Source organism: Montipora foliosa, chromosome 12 (assembly GCF_036669935.1).
Source record: "Montipora foliosa isolate CH-2021 chromosome 12, ASM3666993v2, whole genome shotgun sequence".
Classification (NCBI taxonomy): Eukaryota; Metazoa; Cnidaria; class Anthozoa; order Scleractinia; family Acroporidae; genus Montipora; species Montipora foliosa.
Genome location: NC_090880.1, coordinates 18,012,316 through 18,029,929, shown reverse-complemented (window position 1 = coordinate 18,029,929; position 17,614 = coordinate 18,012,316). Strand labels below are relative to the sequence as shown.

At 38.4% G+C, this 17,614-nt stretch overlaps 1 protein-coding gene across 2 annotated transcripts in view; it reads left to right on the top strand.

The window, feature by feature from the left end:
• The first annotated feature begins 365 nt into the window (after positions 1-365).
• The window catches only part of LOC137980028 (uncharacterized), a 44,258-nt gene continuing 27,009 nt past the window's right edge, over positions 366-17,614 (top strand). The window contains exons 1-7 of one of the 2 annotated variants that reach the window (XM_068827351.1): positions 366-771; positions 3,850-3,906; positions 5,098-5,154; positions 7,360-7,602; positions 9,312-9,480; positions 12,080-12,193; positions 13,398-13,501. In XM_068827351.1, the coding sequence (XP_068683452.1) occupies positions 613-771; positions 3,850-3,906; positions 5,098-5,154; positions 7,360-7,602; positions 9,312-9,480; positions 12,080-12,193; positions 13,398-13,501 (903 nt within the window). In that variant the 5' untranslated portion in view covers positions 366-612. Of the gene's footprint in view, positions 772-3,849; positions 3,907-5,097; positions 5,155-7,359; positions 7,603-9,311; positions 9,481-12,079; positions 12,194-13,394; positions 13,502-17,614 lie in introns of both variants that reach the window. The other variant, XM_068827350.1, reaches the window with a different exon arrangement.

Here is a 17,614-nt window from a genome sequence, read left to right as displayed (position 1 = left end):
AATGGGTGTTTCCGGCGGCCAAACTGAATAGTTCATAAATTTTATTGAATAGCTCTCCGGGAGAGAGGCCAGTCAATTTGAATGTTCGATATTGCTTCATTTTTCTTGTCATGTAAGTTGGAAGGTTTTTTGGAAGTTTATAATATCATCAAGCAAAAAACACCTGGTCTCGGGGATTGAAATTTTAATCACATTTTCACTTTACCAGAACAAAATATTGCGAGAATCGATAAAATTTGCGCTGTCGGGCAATTTCACGGAGATATATATTGCACGGCTGTAATCTGCGGTTTGTAGTCTGTGATGGGTTTTTCTAAGTTTCCGGCTGCGCCTCTTTGTTTACTTCCAAGAGCCGGCACGCAGAAACGTGAAAAACGGGGAAGCCAAAAAGTACGTCTTTATCGCTTGCAACATTGACCTACGTTATTATTCCATGGTGCACAGAGCACATAATTGATCAAGCGACACGTTTCAATCGTCTCTCCGTGATAGCCTCTTGAAGCGTAAACAGTACTATTGAGCCAATCAAAGTCCACGCTTCCCTTTGTAACAATCGCTTGTTGCCTGATTCGGCGTAGTCTGTTTGACATCGAAGATGGAATAAACTCGACTATGGCCAAAAGGAACATCGAATTTTGCCTCGTCTATTGCTGTCAGTTGGCTGTTTGCTTGGCTCTTTGCTGGGTGAAGGTGGATTCACAGTCCTCGTACTCTGATCGGTTAAAAAGAGCAGTCACAGATGCACGTTGCACTGCGAACTGTTTAACTCTGGTAAGATAACCATGATTTCTGTTTAAAAAAAAAAGAGAGTAAAAAGCTAGGGAACAAGCTAATATTTTGATAAGACTGCATACCCTCGACTCTTTTTAACTTCTGCACGAAAAGATTAATAATCGTGAAACAGACTGGCTATTTATTAAATGAAAATCATGACCAACGTTTGGTTCCAGCATTTACACATTTGTGGAGACATTTATTTTTGCAAATAATGTTGTCAGTGCGTGTTGTACAACTTTTAATTGGATTGCAAATTTCAGTTTACTTGGGATTAGTTCTTTAAACTCGTTATTTATTTTAATATTGTACTTTTCATTCATTTACTGATATTCACGCAAATTGCGTGGACATAAAAGCTACAATGTAGTTTACATGATCTTAAATGATCTGCTACTTCACAAATTGTAACAAGGAATCGACAAGTCTCTTCAATCGGCTCTACCCCCTATACATGATTCGCAAGACAAGTTGATGCTATTTCAACGAGGTTCGAGAGTTGTCGACACATACAATAATGTGTCCACTTCTCCTTTTTCGCCATAGTTGTTTCGTTAATAACAAGCAAAACACTTGTTTGCATTGGTTATCGGGGGCCGATCTAACTGTCTTTTTTCATTCTTTAAGTCATGAGCTATATTTTCTCCTAACTTTTTTTCGCTGAAAATAATTTCTAGTTTATTCTTCCAAATTATAGCCAATGATTGCTGTAATTTCTAAGGAGTTCATTTGTGGTTTAATTTTGCATATTTCCTTTTAGTATTGAAAGCGTGTTGATCTCTTTTCTACTCTTCGCCCTGTGCAAGGGAATCATTATTAAAAGAGGTTTAATTTCCAAAATGTAGCATCAAACTAAAGAGCAACCATGAAATAAACAAAGCTAAGTCTTATTCAAGAGGCTGTCGAAAGCAGGCATGACGATAATTAAACGAAACTGGTGACAGCAAAACAAGCATTTCCGGTCCGGAAGTTAGTTTCTATTCGTCATTGATATATTTGTGACCAAAAAAATGCAAGGCAGTGATGTGCCTGATCATTATGAAGAATGTAATATACAATGAAAATTACTTTGCGGTTTTGATCTGCATGAGCGTCATTAGCAGACAGATTTCAAAAGAAAGATTCCCAAACAAAAAAAGTTGTTCCTGTTTGTTCTTTGGTCTCTTAGCGAAAGCGTATCATTCTAGTATATCTCGTACTGTGAGTCACGCGAAACTAAGACAGAAAACACGCAATACGAAAAGATCTCAAACTAACCCGGCCCCATTTCGGTCTGCTCTAAAATATACGTTTTCCATTGTTTCTTTTTGTGGTTTTAAGAAGAGGAAAAACATCTTTTCTTAGCTAATGACGTCAAAGGGGCCTTTGAAAATAAATCACTTTAGTGTTGGAACAAAAAGCTGACGTAGAATTGCCATTTTTAGCACCGCATTGTTAAGCTTGCAAAGACAACGCTTTTGCAATTGTCTGGTTTTCTTGAGCACATGATGAAGTTTATGTTTGGTATACATATACTTCGTCATGGTAACAAACTTCGAATTTAACTATATTTTGATTTTTTCAAAAAGCTAGAATAGGGCCAACATATCTGCACGATTTTACGTTTGCACAAAGTCAGATGTTTCCGGATTCATGAATGTTCAAGATTCGTTTTCAATATATTTTTCCTGATTCAAGGGTGTTTGCATTACAGAGTGCACAGATGTATCTGCATCTGTAAGGAGAACAAATGATACCTAATTAGTAAATCTCAGTCATAATGAGCAAGCAAAAAAAGTAAAACTCAAACTGAGTAAATGTATATATGGTAAATTAAATTGAGAATCTAATAAATCGAATTCGCGTTGTATTTGTGTATTTGTTCACACTTGGTCTAGAACAAAAAGGTCTTAATTTGCAGAGAAAGTTAGCGAACTTAAAAAAAAAAAACCTTGCGACGTATCGGCTAGTCTTTTTTTTGCAAATGACGTTGGATCCAATAATCTATAAAAAAATAAATTTTACCCACATTTACACCGGCAAGTTTTCCTTGCATGACGCGTTTTCCTAGAAATTTTTCAGTGGTAGTGTAAATTGGAAAATATGACGAGTGTTTCCTTAACGGCACATATCCGGCCAGTGCCAGTTTTTGAAAGTCGCTTGACAAAAAAAAATGACAATAATAATAATAATAATAATAATAATAATAATAATAATAATAATAATAATAATAATAGTTAACAATTATTGGACGAGGTTGAGCAAAATATCGTGATTTGTCAGTGGCGAGCAGATTAATTATTTGCCGAAGCCGAAGGCTGAGGCAAACAGTTGATCTGCGAGACACTGACAAATCACGATATTTTGCGATAACCGAGGTCAATAATTGTTTTATCATTCGATCACCGAGTTTGTTTTTTGTTTTTGTTTCCGAGAAGCCGTAAGCGCGCGCTGCCTTGTGGAGTCGAGTAATGGTACCAATCAAACGTTCAATAAAACTAGGCATCAACAAAGCTGAAGAATTTCACAATTTTCAAAGCGTATCCCGACAAGTGAAGCTTTCACAGTGGTGTAAAGCTCGCCATGCTTTTTTATGGCTTCGGCATAAAATCTCCTCAGTACATATGCATTCGCCAACTTGTCCTTCGCGTCGATGACACGAGTGTCTCTTGGTCTACCTGTCTTTCCTTGAGATACTCTCGAAATACGTTGGGTGCAACTCTTGTTCCTTTCTTAGTATTCTCACTGTTCTTTCGATCAACTAAAGATGTCGAATCATTCTCTGACAGCTCGGGGAATCGGGCAATTTTGTCACAAGAGCATGATGTCAACTGCGCATAAGCAGAATATTATTTGCATCAAAACACTTATTTGTAGGCAGTTATTTGCAGGTCACGTGGTGGGCTCTCGGCCAATGAAAAGGAAGGACAAAATACATCGAATGATAATAATAATTTATTGTTGTTGTTATGGTCATTGGTGATATTGTTATTGTTATTATTATTATTATTATTATTATTATTATTATTATTATTATTATCATTATTATTATTATTAACTAACTTTAATTTTGTTTGTTTCCTTCTTGTTTTTCAGTACGGAGGCCAAAACAACGTTTCAGAGAACGTGTGTGAAACCTCTGCATGCCACGAAGTGAGAACCTGCTGATTACTAGTAATCTATTAGTTTGCTGATTAGTTTCATCAGTTGAAATATAGTTATTCATTCATCCATTCATTCATTCATTCGTTCATTCATTCAACAAGAAAGGGAGCATGTTATGCTGAACTTCTGCATTTTCTATTTCCTGTGCTGTAGTTATTCTTAGAAATCAAGTTTCTTGCATAGCCTGATCATTGATCAATACTGTTTTGCACAACAGTCCAGTTTCCAATTAATAAACACATATTAGAAGGCAACAACAACACTTTTTGATGTCATACTGACTATGAGTAAGGCACAGTATGATAAACAATGACAAATTCTTTCCCTTCAGGCCGAGGTTACCCAGTATAAAGGCGTCTGTTGTATTTTTCTTCAGCGGTGTTAACTACAGTAGTTTACAAAAGGGGAACATTAATTTATATTTTCCACTGATGATATTTTACAACCTTATAACAGAGTTTATCTCGGGTATTCTTCGTATGAAAAGAATGTATATTATTTCCAGTAAAGGATGGTTCAGTCCCAAGAGTTAAATATTTAACTCAATTGCACTGTTTAATCTCAAGAACCCTCAAAACGTACTTCATTGGGGGTTAGTGAGTTGTGCCAGCCCGGATGAGGACATTTCATAAACCAGTGCACACGCCCAATACCTCAGAGGAAACGAGCTTGAATTCTGTCTAAGCGTCATACCTTTTGAGGCCCTTTACTTTATAGCAATGGCTTACAGCCTACTACAACTAGGAAAGTAAATGTTCCACACTGCGCTTGTATAAAACGAAACTATTTTTGCAGTGAAAGTCCCTAACATTCGTCCAACGAAATGGCTTTGTTTTGCAGGCGACAAGAACGTGTCACACCATTGTTTTTTTCCTTTTTTGACCCTTTCTACGTCTTCTTTTTGTGGGGGCATGAATTTATAATATTGTTAATATTCTTAAACAAAACCTAGCGTAGTCAACTCAATTCACTAGAGTAGACGACGCCGTGCGATGGCCTTTCCGTTTACGAAAGTTGTCAAATTCTCTTCTGGTTCTCGTGAGCACATCCGTCTTTCAGCGGCCCATCTCAAGTGGGTAGTTGGACGTCACTGTTGCTCTTGGAAACCAATCCATTGGCCTTAGCTAGTCATTGTGAAAATCTCAAAGGATACTAATGTAAAGATGTCTTATTTTTCAGTGTCTGAATCCATGCGACAAGACCTTTGACAACGAAACCTCGTGCATTCGAAGCTGTGTAAGTCGCACCTATAATCAGTTAACTGAAATGGGCCAATACTGGTAAAAAGGAGTTTATTTCCAAAATGAGATGGTACGCAAGGAATGGATGTCTCTTTGTCCGTGTCACCCAATCGTCGCTAAGTTGTTCGGTATAGGTGGGAAATATATTACTTCGTTGATTTGTTTAGTATTTGTGATTAAATTATGTCAACACAAGTAAATAATTCTTTCCTCTCGTTCTGATTGGTTGATTCGGTAATGATTGGCGAAGTACTATTTTCCTCTGAACAAGTCAAAGAGAAGAAAAATGAAAAATGGTTTCTTCAAATCTTGATCTTCTCGGTAAGTATTCTTGTTCTGAATTGTTTTACCTGATCTGCGTTTATGCTGTTCAACCAAAAAATGCATAAAAATGTAGTTCAATTGTGTATCAACATTCCAGGAATAAAAATTTTCGTGAGAACGTTGTGAATGTGCTCGTGTCCTCCATACGGGTGGTTTTCACATTACGTCATTACAATTGCCGCCATGTTGGTGGACGAAAACAAAAGATCGCTCATTAGCTCCCTTTGCTCGTCCGCCAGCAATTCTACATTGCAAACATTGTTATCTGTGTCTCTAAAACCTCAAATTGGGGACAGCTATTCTTAGAGTTATTTTCATAGAGTTATTTCGTAGAGTTAGAGTTATGTTTCCAAAATCCTGAATTCAAGATTTTGGAAGCCAACATTCATAAAGGCTAAACTTTTGTTTAGGCCTAATTAGGCCTAAGGTTAGCTTTTATGCATGTTTAGGATACTTTTTGTATTTCTAAATTCAGGATTTAGGCCTTCCAAAATCTTGAATTCAGGATTTTGGAAACTTAACTCTAACTCTACGACATAACTCTATGAAAATAACTCTACTGCTAGTCAACCTCCCTCAAATTTGGTCGTTTCGCGTGGTTGTCAGGACGACAACGCTTTAGAAATGTACCAAATGTAAAACGCAAGTGCAGAGCGTGCAGTGCCATTGTTTTTGTTCATTAAGGTCCGTTTTAAACGTCGCATTTCACATGTGCCGAATCTAATGCAAATGAGAAAAATGTATTGTTTTCACTCGTTTGCATTAGATTCGGCACATGTGCAACGTTTAAAACGGGCCTAAGCTTATTTATTCATGATGTTCTCATAGTACTTCTGTGGGACGTTATAGAATCCACACACTCTTTCGGGATATAACCTGAACTTGCAATTGACCAACACATGTACAACTGGTCTGATAGCTCAATATAATTAGTAGGGCAAGTGTGACAGCAGAGCAATCGCACGGTCGTGGCTTCGAATCTCGTTTAAGCCTTTAATGTTTTCAGGAATCCTTTGCAAGCCTAAAAAATACGTAGTGAAACCTTGGAAATACGTAGCCTTAACTGCGGGGAGGGCCTGCTTTGGTGCGATTACAGGATACCCAAATCAGGACATAAGTCGAAAAGGAGGTCTTCGTGTTTGGTTGTACCTAGTGGGAGTGAGCGCGCTTGTTTTTAGTAGCGTAGCAGCTCTCATCCAGGTGATCTGGTGACGTAATTTGCAGGACTGGGAAGAAAAATTTTAATGCCGTATCTCACAACCGCGCGCGGCCTTAGATGTTGTTTGCAAACGCCCTGCAGTATTCCCATCGCCAAAACTCAACAGATCATTCCGTGCCTTCCACATTTCCTGTTACTGAATGAACATTCAAGTAGAACCAACGAGATCTAACCTCGCCTCTGCCATGTTGAATTAAAAAATAAGGCCGCGCGCGGTTTTGGGATGCGGCGTTAAAATTGTTCTCCCCAGTCCTCCGAATTACGTCACCAGATCACCTGGATGACCTGCTGCTCACTATTGTTTGGTATTGTGAGCTTCTGTTGTCTAAGTCATTGTTGCAATAGACCTTTTTGCAGATACGGGGGCCATTTTGATTTTTATTGTTTCGAGAGACATTATGGAAAGCTCAAGGCAAATCAATATGCATTTGTCCCCTGGGCATCCCATAAAAGCTATTTGAAACAATAGAAATCAAATGGCTGCTGTATCTGCAAAAAGGTCTATTGTCTAGTCTTTTGTTTTTGGTAGCGAACAATTACATATGTTACGAAAGCTGCTACGTACATCACCCTTGTTTTTAGCCAAAGGGGTTGAATAGCTAATTTGCTTGAATAGCGAATTTATTATTCGTCTTCCTTTGTTTCTCTTGCTTTTAGAATGCATCAAATAGCTGCAGAGCTAGCTGCACATTTTTAACGCATTTAAAAGCGTTCGCGTCAGTCACAAAAAGAAATGGCCCCAAGGAACCAAAAGCCGAAGCACCAAGAGTGGCAAAAAAGACTCTAACCAATATCCAGTTGAAGTGGGAACCGGTAAAGAATACCACTGGGACACCTGTGTACCTTATTAGAATGCGCTACACTGGGGATTGGCAAATAAGGCGTTATATCTTTGACCATGTATGTATGCCCCCGGCTCGCAGTTGCACTTTTTTTTTTTGCATCTACGTGAACTGTAGCAAACTTAGAGTGCACCTAATCTCAAATATTTTTTGCTGAAATAAATATTTTTACCGATTGCAAAAAGATTTTGCCGTTTCCAGTTCAAAATTCTAACTTAAGTTTGCCGTAAAATAGAAAGAAGTAGAGGTCGAGTTAGTGTGAGCTATCGGCCTATATTCTTGAGCTGACGTTACAAACCTCTTAGTACATTGCAAAACTTCTTTCAAAACCGGAATGCAAGAAGAAGGCTTATGAACTGATCTCAGGGATATAATCATGCCTCTCACCATCTCGGTCGTGGGATCAACGGTTTTGCCACATGAACGAGGCTAAGGGGTCATTTTGCATTGAAGTGACCCTTAAGCCTCTTTTCCATGTAGTTTTAAACAAAAGAAAATGTTCCTGCAGGCTCAACTCCAATAAGGACCATTTTGTCAATTTTATGCAAGTCGTGGATGCAGCCTTGTTTTCGAGGTTGAAATTTGACTTTTCCAGAATAAAATGTTTTGAGGATACGGGCACTTTAATATGCTTCCAGCAAAAAAAAGAAAACTTGTATCCCTAGTCGTTCCAGGCTGAGGAACCATTTAATTTCTTTTATGAAGTTTCTCTACGGAGCACATGCACGCGATTCCAAATCTATTCCAAATTTATTCAAGTTTCGTTCTCAGAAAATACGAACTTTTTTACTTTTAGTTGTAAACACAACATGCAACGAGGTGTTAGTGTCTACGCCTAACAGACATTTAGTAATGCTCTTGCATAGGACATAAAGCCCACAGCCCCGTTTAATCGCTCTGGTTCTACAATTCATACTTCCTCAAGCAGCATTAATTCCAGATCAGATAATTACCTAACAGCTCTTGCATTACAGTTGCAAGCCATAGGCAACACTATACAAAAAACAACCTCATAGATTTAAATATAAGTGTATAAATATTATAGGGATCTTCTCAGTCCTAACATACACGAATTTTAACAGGATAATTTCGTACCTACATTTAACTTATGCGATACGTGAAATTGCAATCCTGTTTCCCATTGCTGAATATGTTTTGAATCGGAAAGGGGTCTGGTCAGATCATGTGTATTACCGTTGCGGTCAAAACGCATGACCTGCTCTTTCTTGGTCAAAGCATTGAACAATTTTTCCTCGTATCCACAAATTGTAACGTTTGTTATCATTGGCTAGTTTCTGTAAATAGAAGATATAACGGCATATTTTAGTGGCCTCATGTTCATTCTACGTCATCCACATGTCATGGTCTTATTTCTTTTTCGCTACAAGTGTGTTTGTTCTCCTTAACTGGCAGTGTACTGAAAGAGCCTGATTTAGCACCTCTTGAATTCACATGATTTTTCTTCAGATGTTATGATAATTTATTCGCCGATACGCTTCGTCAAAGGTGTCATATGTTTCTGTGATCCTTCCGCTATGTTCTCTTTTTCCTATTGCTAGCGCCAGACCTCGGATATTCATGTGGCTTATGGGTCTTCATTTAATGCCACAAGAAGTGCTGTTTGAGGTGCGAGCGAAGACAATTATTTGATGTTTCCCGCGAAAAGCGCTCCGCTATTCTACATATGTATCTACCAATATCTCTATCTTTTTACATAATTTTTTTGCAATCGACAGGTGTGACCTTAATCTTTATTTCTCCATGTAGGTATTTACAGTTCCCCGTGGTAGCCTGAAGATCAAAGAACTCTGTGTTGACGTTCCAAATGTTGGACTGCCAGGTCGCTATAAGTTCAATGGCATATCTTATGACTTCCAAATACTAGTTGTTACTGCAAACTCATCTGTCAGTTATGGAGACCCTACCATAGGGACAGGTAAATTATTGTCCTTGTAACTGCCCCAAGACTGGTATAACCCGTATTGTGAAAGGCTGTTTACTGTATTTTGTACTGAACTTTTTACTGTTCCTAACAACGAGGAGCGCAGGATTGACCAATCTTAAGATCTTGCACGCGCAGGTTCAAAAACTTTGGTGGTCTTTCACGCAGCTAAAATGGTTGTTCATTAGCGAGATCGCGTTCTACCATACCATGCGGTCGGGAATTGCCAATAATAGTGACATTACGCAAATAGGTCGTCGACAAACTAGAACGTCGAAAGTTGACAGGTTCAACTAGCAGTGACGATGGCTCTTCCTCTTCATGGTCGGCAAGATGGATATGAAATGTCCAAATTTAAACTTTTTCAAGGCTAGTTTTCAAAAGCAATGGAGGCACCAGCGCAAGCAATATACGCAACACAGTAGCGCTCATTATATAGTGTCTTTTGTCAACGCAAAAGTTGCTGATTAACGATTCAATGCACCGGCGTTTTACGGTTATTTGTGATTATACTGTCATCGTTAGTTATGACCATGTCTATCGGCTAAATTCACGCACAAGGAGCTTACGCTAACTACGATTTCCGATAAAACTTCGCACACTGTTGTATCATGTCAAGGAGATAATAAAAATCTAATAATCTAATTTAAAAAAAAAGGTGGGGGGGGGGGGGGGAGGGGGGGTCACTGTGCTCGTTTCCATGGTGCGACGCTGACGAATACAGCTATTTTAGCCACCTTGACAGTTGCCGCCCATCCCCAATTTTGGACAATTTAGCTCGATTTGATTAAATGTAGTCCCTGATACTATCCCAGATATAACGCGGAGCCTGGTGACATTCTATGGTTAATTTACGTTCGTACCTCAAGAATGTATTTGAATGCCTTTGTGAATGCTTAAAACTCCAAAATAGATTTAACTTGTGTGTGGGCTGTGGCATTCGTAATGGCTCTTTCGGTACAATTTTATGAAATTTCTAAAACAAAACTGACCATAGATTTCTGCTGATTTTTTTTATTGATCCATGAAGATACCGTTCTCCGCAAAAAATATGAAATAAAAATGGGAGTCACTGTACTCGTTGAGGAGAAAATAGCCATTCCTTGAAAGGATAAAGCTTGGCGTCCATAAAAATCCTCCATTTTAACAAAGCATGCGCCAGTGATGCAAGAAATTGTGCGCGGTAGGGTTGCGCAATGCAAAACTAAGGAATCACCTCGTTCACCTCTTGCGGAATAGAATTCGAACTCGCAAGTGGTCATCTCCTAGTTGGTTTGATAGCTCAGTTGGTAGCTAGAGCAGCGCAGCGCAGTTCGTGTGCCATTCAAGCCTTGGATTTTTTCCAGGCTTTCTTTGCATCCGCTTCTGCTTAACAGTGACGTTTGCTTGTGTTTTTGTTTGGAGAAAAGACACCAAACGAGAAAATGTCAATTATAGCTTGCGTATACGTCTTGACCTGCGCTTATGCTTGTGGTGCAAGTGAAAATCTTGACCATGCCACTGGACGCGAACACACGATGATACGTTTTCATTTTTCCTGCTTACCATCAACGCTATCTATGCTATTGTGATCCCCGGATATTTGGAACATATTTTATGGAAGAATTATAGAAAGACAGGAGCTCATCACCCGGAGCGTGCAACTTCCATACAGCGTCTGTGAAACGGCGTTTTCACAAGTAAGGTTATTTTTAGATACGCCTTTCCCGCGAATTAGTTTTCAAAAGCCAATCAGAAGCGGTGCATAATTAATAACAGTTTATTATTAATTATGCACCGCTTCTGATTGGCTTTTGAAAACTAATTCGCGGGAAAGGCGTATCTAAAAATAACCTTACTTGTGAAAACGCCGTTGCACGAAAATAGGTAAGTTGCACGCTCCAGGTGATGGGCTCCTGAGAAAGATCATTAAAGGGAACCTCCACTAAAACAACAAAATAACTTTAAACCACAGAACATAATGTTTACAATTGGAATTGCTCAATCTTTTTCCAATGAAAACGTTTGTATTTGAGACAAATAAATTCCAAAAACGCTTATTTTGGTTTTCAAATTTCCCGGGCGCCGCCATCTTGAATAATTGTGACGTAACTTGGTTGCCCTATTGTTCCAGAACAATCGCTCTTTGTATCAGAACAATAGGGCAACCAAGTTACGTCACAATTATTCAAGATGGCGGCGCACATGAAATTTGAAAGCCAAAATAAGCGTTTTTGGAATTTATTTTTCTCGAATACAAACGTTTTCATTGGAAAAAGATTGAGCAATTCCAATTGTAAACATTATGTTCTGTGGTTTAAAGTTATTTTGTTGTTTTAGTGGAGGTTCCCTTTAAAGTGGAAATCATTACAATAATGGAAAAAATCATTCTTGGGTGTGGTCCTCCATATAGTTTACGTTGTCTTCGCTTAAGGTTCCTAATGAGTACATGAACTGAACTCTTACCTGGGTCCGTGAAAATGCCGTGATGTATTCCAAGTATTGGAGTGGTACACCTACTGCAACAATGGGCGTTGGCTCCTGACTTGTAGTGAAACGGCCAAGTCAAGAAAATCCGTGGTCAAGTTTTTTAAGTTGCGTCTTAATTTTCCAGATCTTCCTAGGCCAGGACCAGTGAGTGATATCACCGTAAGGAACATTATGTATGATAGTAACAAAGCGTCGGGACCTAAGCTAAAGCTCTCTGCGTCATGGAGTCCACCGACAGGTAAGAAGATTTGTCTTTCATTGGTGAAGTCGCCCTGCATTTTATGTGTCCATGACAAAACGAAAAAACAAACAAACATGACCTTGGTATTACGGCTGTAATAAAGCAGATTAATCACTGATAAGGCTCTTACTCGAAAACCGTTTTATCTCTCGTTGTTCTTGAATTTCCTTTGATGAAAAGGAAAGTCAAAGAAAAATGGATGGCCTTGAATTGTTGCTGGGTCTCTACTGAGACCACCAAACAAAACAAGTAAGTAATTTAAAACTAACCTGAACCGTGAAAAGAATTTAAAGAACACATGTTTCTTTAAGAAAACGAAAAAGAAGAAAGCTTATTTACACCAAAGTAACCATAATTAACGTCGACAACTCGTAACAGTAATTCAACTGACAAACCTGAGGTCGACGGTGCGCTCATTTTACTCCCCCCTTTCCATCAGTGCTCCGTTTTACGGGTATTTAAAGCTACTTAGCCACACGGAAAGGAAAGAAGTCGAAACAAGGATGCGAGATCCGGGAATCGAACTCAGGACCTCTTGCACCAAGGCCGCGCACTAACCGGCTGTGCCATCCTTGCTCCGTTGTATATTTTCCTATGCGGAGAACCCAGAGAAAAACCTCCGAGAAAAACCCTTTCACCGGTACAGCATCCCTTCTTCCCGTAACCTACAGCACTGGATATTCCCAGTTAGTCTCTTTTACAGGTATCAAGGCCACACCAAGTTGTTAATATTACCAATTCACCAACGGATAATGCCTTCCCTCTCAGAAAACACCATTGTCTACCCCAGTGTATATTATTAAGTAAATAAACCCTTCCCTTTTGCTTCGCTCCTCAAATATTCATTTTTCAGAAAATGTCTCGACCGGGGACATTATCAGTAGGCCAGAGTGGGGTTAATTTATTTGACAACTCGCCCTCATTAATTTGCATGTCACGCAAAAACCGCGCGTAAAAATCCAGTATAATTAATTTTGGCTTTGTTTCTTTTTGACACGGGAAATAATCACAGGACAAATATCGACGCAGACGGGTTATTTCGGTTATTACACCACAAGACGTAAAGTGGCCATATATATTTTTTTCATTTTGGGTTATAGCATCCTATAATCCTCGTGATCCATGCAATTGTACATGTTGTGTTCATTTTCCTCTTCTCTTTTAATATTCTTTCCTTTTATCTCCTTTATTCATCAAGAAGACGAACGTGTCATTTCCAACTATGCTCTGGTGTGGACCACCAACGATCAATGTGACGGTTACAAATCGTCTGCTATCGATATAAAACTTGCAACGACTGGTGGGGTAAGAAAAAGAAAACCACTTTTATTTTCTTTCTGAAAAGAACACAAATGATGTTAGAAAAGCGCAATCTAATTTCAAAATGCTATTAAGGGGGCTCGAAAGGGTTTTTCGTTGCTATAGTGTTTGTGAAACCATGAACGATACCGAAGAAGGATATTTCATAGTGTAGGCAAACTATAAATAGCTTTCCAACTCTATTGTTGGGTAATACTTTAAGGGCGCTGATGACGTCATATAGGTTACCATGGCAACACGCCGGCTCCACAAAAAGGCTATCTAAATTTCAGCGTTTGAAAATTATCTGACAAACTAAGTGGGTGACCTACCGTTTTTATTTCTTTGTTGGAAATCTCCCTAAATTCTTTAACTTCTTAGAGAGTTGGACAAAAAGTTATCTAGTAGAATTTAAGATACACCGAAAAAGGGCTTTTTATAGTTTACAGAAAATTGTACTACATAACTTTCCCTGAAACTTTTTTATTTGAAGTGCCATCGTGAATGATACGTGCATGCAAAAAAATCAAGATAGGTCACCGAGCAAAATTTCGAGATAAAGACAATTTTTTTTTTCGCAGGTTTTATTTCCCGGTCGCGGGATTTCACGCCTTATTTTCACTTCCGGTGTGTTGTGCGCGCTACTTTTTTTTGGCGTGTGTAGGTTACGCGCGCAGCTAAAAACCCTTTCGAGCCTCCTTAAAAGTATTATAGTCATCTCAATACTAATTACAAATCAAGTACTTTACTTAGCTCTTATTAAGCGAGCAGGAGGTCTGTATGGGCGAATCTTGACCGAGGTCGTGAGTACAGACCGAACGCAGTGAGGGTGACGTCTGTGCACACGACCTAGGTCAAGGTTCTCCCATACAGACTGACTAACCTCGGTTAATGAGATGTTTAGTATATGTCAAACAAGAACAATTTAATTCGTTTAATGTAACTGGTTTGTACTAACTAACATTTTGCTTGTTAACGGCGATTAGTGGCGATGAGCTTAACTTAATTATGCCAAAGTTTGCTCGTACTCCTTACCTTTTTTGTCATCATGCTCTTTGGCACTGCCATAAACTTAATGAAACAATAGCTTTAGCACGTAAATAAAAACTCAATCCATTCATTCACGAGGAAAACTCAAAATTCAAAATGTTGGATGAAACTCTGTAAAGTATTTACTCGGATTTTTTATCCCGGTGCTGAGGACGAGGAGAAGATCATGGTCAATCATCCCGTGTTGACACGTTTCATTGAGCGAGCATGTAAATAGTTGCTACGAAGTGACCAGAAACCAAGACAAAACTCAACCAGGGAAGACTTTCGTGCCGGGATGAATCACACTTTTTCTGCTGAAGTCTCAGGGAAACGTCTATGAATTCCGCTCGTTTCTGTTTAGTAAAATTTGCTTGTAGTCTGGTTTGAGCATAGTTAATCGAGGGACTGGTTATGAAACGTTAAGACCTATTAAAAGCAATCACTTTGATCAAGGTTACACATGAGTAACAGTATAGAATAGAATAGAATAGAATAGATTAGAATAGAATAGAATAGAATAGATTAGAATAGAATCTTTACTTATACACGATAAGAATTAAAGCTAAAAAGCTTGTGGGGTCGTGTACTTAACAAAATAATTACTCGCCCAATTAAAAACTATAATTATAACTAAAACACATTTTTAAAGAACATTTTCATAGATAACAATTCTTAAAACGCGAACTAAGTTAGAAACTAATGCAATCAAACATTAAAAATAAATTTTTTTACTTCTCCACTTAAAAACACGTGTAATCAGTTAATCTGTCCCTAACTGTCGAACCCGATAAATCAGTGAACTAAAGCTCCTGAAGTGATCATTTCTCCTGAGTAGTCTACGAAGTTTCTTCAGTGAGGTCATTATTACCTACATTTTTACGTGATGGTTAACAAAATTACATACCACTGAACCTTGATATACCAGTGAGTCTTTTAACAATCTAAGTAATCTAGTATTATATCTAGGTGTCGTGATGGCTTCTTGATCTCTTAGTGAATAGCTACATTCCCGTCTTTTGAATATGCTATTAATTAGACGTTACTTGCTCTATAAAATAGTTTAAATATTTGAAATTTGTAATCTAAACTGATCGTATTCTTTCCCACAACGTTGCGAACTTCACCAGATGCCGCATCTTTGGATAAGTTATGGACAATATTTGCTGCTCTACAGTGAAGTTCTCAATTGAATACAGAATATCTGAATTTATACACGAACCTTATAAAATAATATCATTCTTCTCAGAAGGCAACATTACGCTAAAATAGAACTTGAAAAGGACATTTTTGGACAAAAAGCTTGAGCGTTTCAATAAGTCTATTTTGTTTACAAAGTTTTTCTTTAGTTCTAGCATGTGTGGTATCCAAGTGAGCTTGTCGTCTACGATCATTTCCTGAAGACGAGATTTTGTGACATAGCTTAATATCGATTTACCCAAAAGTACTGGAGGCAGTGGTCTTATAATGACTTGTGTACTAATTAACATAACTTTGCTCTTAGCCGGGTGAGGTGTTACTGTATTAAAGGCCTGGCCAAACGCTCGCATCATTTCAACACAACATCTAGCAACATTGTTGGGCACAACATGTTGCGTACGTTTGGCCACCCTGTTGCGATATGTTGCAACATGTTGGATCAAATTTGAAAACGGTCAAATTTTTCGTGCAACATTTTGGATGTTGCATGATGTTGTACTCGTTTGGCCACGTTTACACAACATTGATGCGCTAGGGCATGCGCGCTAGGTCTATTTATTGCGCGCCAGGGATCTGGGGAACATGAACATTGACATGTTGCGTTGAAAATTATAAAAATTTGCGTGCGTTTGGCCACCCCGTTCAACACATGTCGCAACTTCATGTAACAATGTTGCTAGATGTTGCCAGCGTTTGGCCAGGCCTTTAGGCGGTTCTCCAGGCACCATCTGTAGACCTCGTGTAGCGCTCTGTTAAAGAAGTAATCTGCGTCTGCAGACTCTCCAGTGCAAACAAAATTTCCCTTGCCGCGGCTCCAAACAATAGGGTATTGCGCACAGATGTGATATGGAATTTGATTAGGAACAATAGGTCATTTCTTGATACCAAAAAACATTGGTACATGTAAAAGAAAATACTCACTATTTTTGCATTATAGTTTGCAACTTTTTCACCGCAAAACATTACCGGCCTAGATACCGGTCTAGATGAGAAAATCTAGACCGCGGTCAATGTCGATTTCAGCCAATCAAATTCGTAAATTTGAAGTTCCCAGTCCTTGTGACACAGAGCCATCTAATAATAGTCTATAATAGTTGTCCGTATTGGTCTTTCCTTTTTCATCAGCTAAAGGGCAACTATAATTTTACCCCGATGAAGTTGATATCGTAAAATCAAATCAGTTTGATTGAACGCTGCGCAATTCACTGAAGTCTATTGAGTGTGACAGTAATAATAATAATAATTATTATAATAATAATGATGATGATGATGATGATGATGATGATACCAATTATATCTGCATTAATTTCTTAATCCATTTTCTCTTTTATGCACACTAAGTCACCCGAGTAAACCGGCTGCGTGACAAACTAGAAAGGAAGACATAAAATAAAGAATTGTGGTCGTGATCGGAAACGAGTTTTTCTGTTTTTGTTGCACGCAATATTCGGTATCGTATTTTTTCTCCCTGTATTGTTAAGAAGAAGTATTAAATATTTTTCAATATCATCGTTGAAACATGTAAAGCATCCGGGTCCTGGTTTTGATTGAAATGAAACCGTTAACAACAGTCTTGAATGTGAACAACTGTTCTGCTATATGGTTGGGTTATGGAATGTGGACTTTGGACTTCGGACTACGGAATGAACTGGATATTGAGGAAGATATTGCAACATTAAAAGAAAAGCACTGAAATACTGGGAATTATAATGGTAATGGGACTGAGTGGAGTCCAATTCGGTTTGCAATCATACGAGTGATTCATTAAATCGGACGACCGCGTAGGAGTGTGATTTGTTTAATCACCAGCATGATTACAGACCGAATTGGACGACACGAAGTCCTGTTACCAATTGATCATAACCATTGCAATTTCCGAGAAAACAAATT